The sequence below is a fragment of the Lagenorhynchus albirostris genome, chromosome 3 (genome assembly GCF_949774975.1).
Source record: "Lagenorhynchus albirostris chromosome 3, mLagAlb1.1, whole genome shotgun sequence".
Taxonomy (NCBI): domain Eukaryota; kingdom Metazoa; phylum Chordata; class Mammalia; order Artiodactyla; family Delphinidae; genus Lagenorhynchus; species Lagenorhynchus albirostris.
The window spans coordinates 117,697,882-117,700,325 of NC_083097.1; the positions used below are offsets into that span (position 1 = coordinate 117,697,882).

At 52.0% G+C, this 2,444-nt stretch overlaps 1 protein-coding gene across 1 annotated transcript; it reads right to left on the reverse strand.

Annotated features, from left to right (window-relative positions):
* Nucleotides 1-469: 469 nt before the first annotated feature.
* Nucleotides 470-1,375, reverse strand: LOC132518407 (mitochondrial ornithine transporter 2-like). Its single transcript, XM_060146371.1, has one exon. The coding sequence runs from the start codon at nt 1,373-1,375 to the stop codon at nt 470-472; it is 906 nt and encodes a 301-aa protein (XP_060002354.1).
* Between the last annotated feature and the right edge of the window lie 1,069 nt (nt 1,376-2,444).

The following is a 2,444-nucleotide window of genomic DNA, read 5'->3' on the forward strand; positions in this document are numbered from 1 at the left end:
ACCCTACATCTTGAGTGGGTTAAGTAATCATTTATAACCATCTTGAAACATGTTTAACTCGGTTTTTCTAGTGACATGAGATTAAACATGGAAACCAAACCGTGTTTCACTCACAACATATAAGCAAACAAACTGCATGTACATGTGTAGATTTATGCAAAAGCCCGGTGATACAACTATGTTTAGCTTTTCAGATTAGGTACATACGGCCACCCACTCGCCCTGTATTATCTCACCAAACACAAGAGCAGCAACTTTTCTATTTCAATACAATTATGGGCAGAAATTATATGATATAAAATAGAGGTTCTTCCATAAAGGTTAAGATTTAGCATATAAGCAGGGAAGACAAAAGCAAAGTTCCCATGAAGTCAAAAATAATACCACACTGGTCCAGTGCTCCATGAAACTCTGAGTTAAATTATAGTCCTCAAAGGCGTGTACTTGGATCCAGATTCACCAAGACACTTCAGTATGCTTCAAACTGACTCATCATCATCTTCCTGCTGTATTCATAAGCCAAAAATAGTGCCGCATTGGCAGGGAACGCTCGAATCAAAGTAGCTTTCAGACCAGAATATAAAGCTGCTACTCCTTCCTTTTTCACAACACTTAAAAGAGTTCTGATAAGTCCTGCCTGTTTTCCAAGCATGGAAAGAACCTGAATTCTGGATTTGATACAATCCACTGGGTATATGACAAGCCAAAGGCAAATTCCAGCAATTCCACCGCTTAACATCAAGGGGACAGGGCCTAGTTCATCTTTTGATCCATCCGAGGCAAAAAACGATCGGCTCAGTTCATAGCCACCGAAGAAGAAGAAATAGCCTGGTACTACTTGAAACAGAGTGCTCGTGAGTCCGTGGTAGAAGCCCAAGGGGCCATCCTTTCTAAGGATACTCTTCACGACGGACCAAACTGTATTATGGCGTTTTGCTATCCTCCCTGACATCTCCAGTTCGTGCATGGTCTGCAGCCGGCACTTCACCAGCTCAGTGGGGCACAGGGCCAGCGCGCCAAACGCAGAGGCGATGGAACCAGCGGCCGCAGTCTGCAGATCATTCAGCTTCGCCTGCTTGTCCAATCCAACCACTTTCCTCACGAACTGTTGGCAGAAGCCGTAGCACAAGAAGAGGACTGAGTTCTCGGCGACGTAGGCCATCAGCGCGGGGCCGGTCCCTTTGTAGAAGCCCCGCAAACCCACCTGGGAGTACGTCTTCAGGCCACAGTCGACGAGGCCCTTGTACAGGCCAGGGAACGTCTGCATCTTCACTTTCAGTGTGTCGAAGGGCTGCCCGGTCAGGACGCATGCTGTGCCCCCAAGGGCCCCCGCGGTGAGGTCGATGGCGGCTTGGATGGCAGGATTGGATTTCATGTTCGCCCACTCTTCTGCTGGTCTCCGAGGAAGGGAACTCTCTGGAGCTTAGGAGGCCGTCCCGTGTCCAGCCGCCTGCTCTTGGCTCTCTCTCCGGCGCGGGAGAAGCCGCTTAACCCCAGACTAGGCCGCGGGCCGCCCTCCCCACGCACTGAAATAACCCCCGGCCCGCTGGCCCGCGCGCGCCTGTCCTGGCGCCCTGCGGCCGCCGCGTCTGGGCCCTAAACCCGTCAGCCGCCCTCCCGCTCGCTCCGCGCCGCCCGTTAGTCCCAGCGCCCGCGGGCCCCGGGGCCGACTAGAGAAACACTTCTAATAAATCTCAATACAGCAGTAGAAAGCTGTCCGATAAATTCCTGCGATTACGGCCAGAAACTCTAGGCGCTGCTGCGGCGGAGGAAGACTTGCCTTCCTGTTCGGCCAGAGACCCCCACCTCCCGGCAAAACAAAATGGGAGGTGCTTGATCGCGCCTGGGGTGAAAGAGTCAATCTACAGAGACAAAGGTTTAAAATAGGGAAAACGAACAAACACTTTGCGGGGTTTACCTGACAATCGGTGGCTCCTTCGGATCAGAAAACCCTTAATCGTCTCCGGAGAGGAATGGCGGCTCCACAAAGGTGCCGGCCGCCGCGCCTCTCCAGGTGTAGCTCTTTGCCCGCCGGGGGCGACGCCGGGGGAGGCCTGAGGCGGGCAGATCCCCTCTTTCGTGGTAACATCGCCGAGGATCCTGGCCTGAAGCCCTGTGAGCTGGTGGGACGCACACCCTCGTTATTTCTAGAGGTAAGTCAAGGCCGTGTACAATCGCATTGGAAAACATTTACATACAGCTGAAAACCTTGATATAAAAGACCTGTGTGGCTCCAGCGCTCTGTGCGTGCTGAGTCTCGGGGTTCTTGCTGAGGAGCCATGCAGCTTTATGCAGCAGCAGTTCTGGATATAACTGACTACAGGCCTAGTAGGCAAGATGCAGTTTGGGGCATCGGTGAGGGTACCGCTGTCAGGACACACTTATCCTCCCATATGCTTATAATCCCAGCGTTGGAACGAATTCTCTTAAAGTTTACATTTTAA

Coding starts and splice junctions, on each gene's coding strand:
- LOC132518407 (XM_060146371.1), bottom strand. CDS start 1,375: ATGAAATCCAATCCTGCCATCCAAGCCGCCATCGACCTCACCGCGGGG.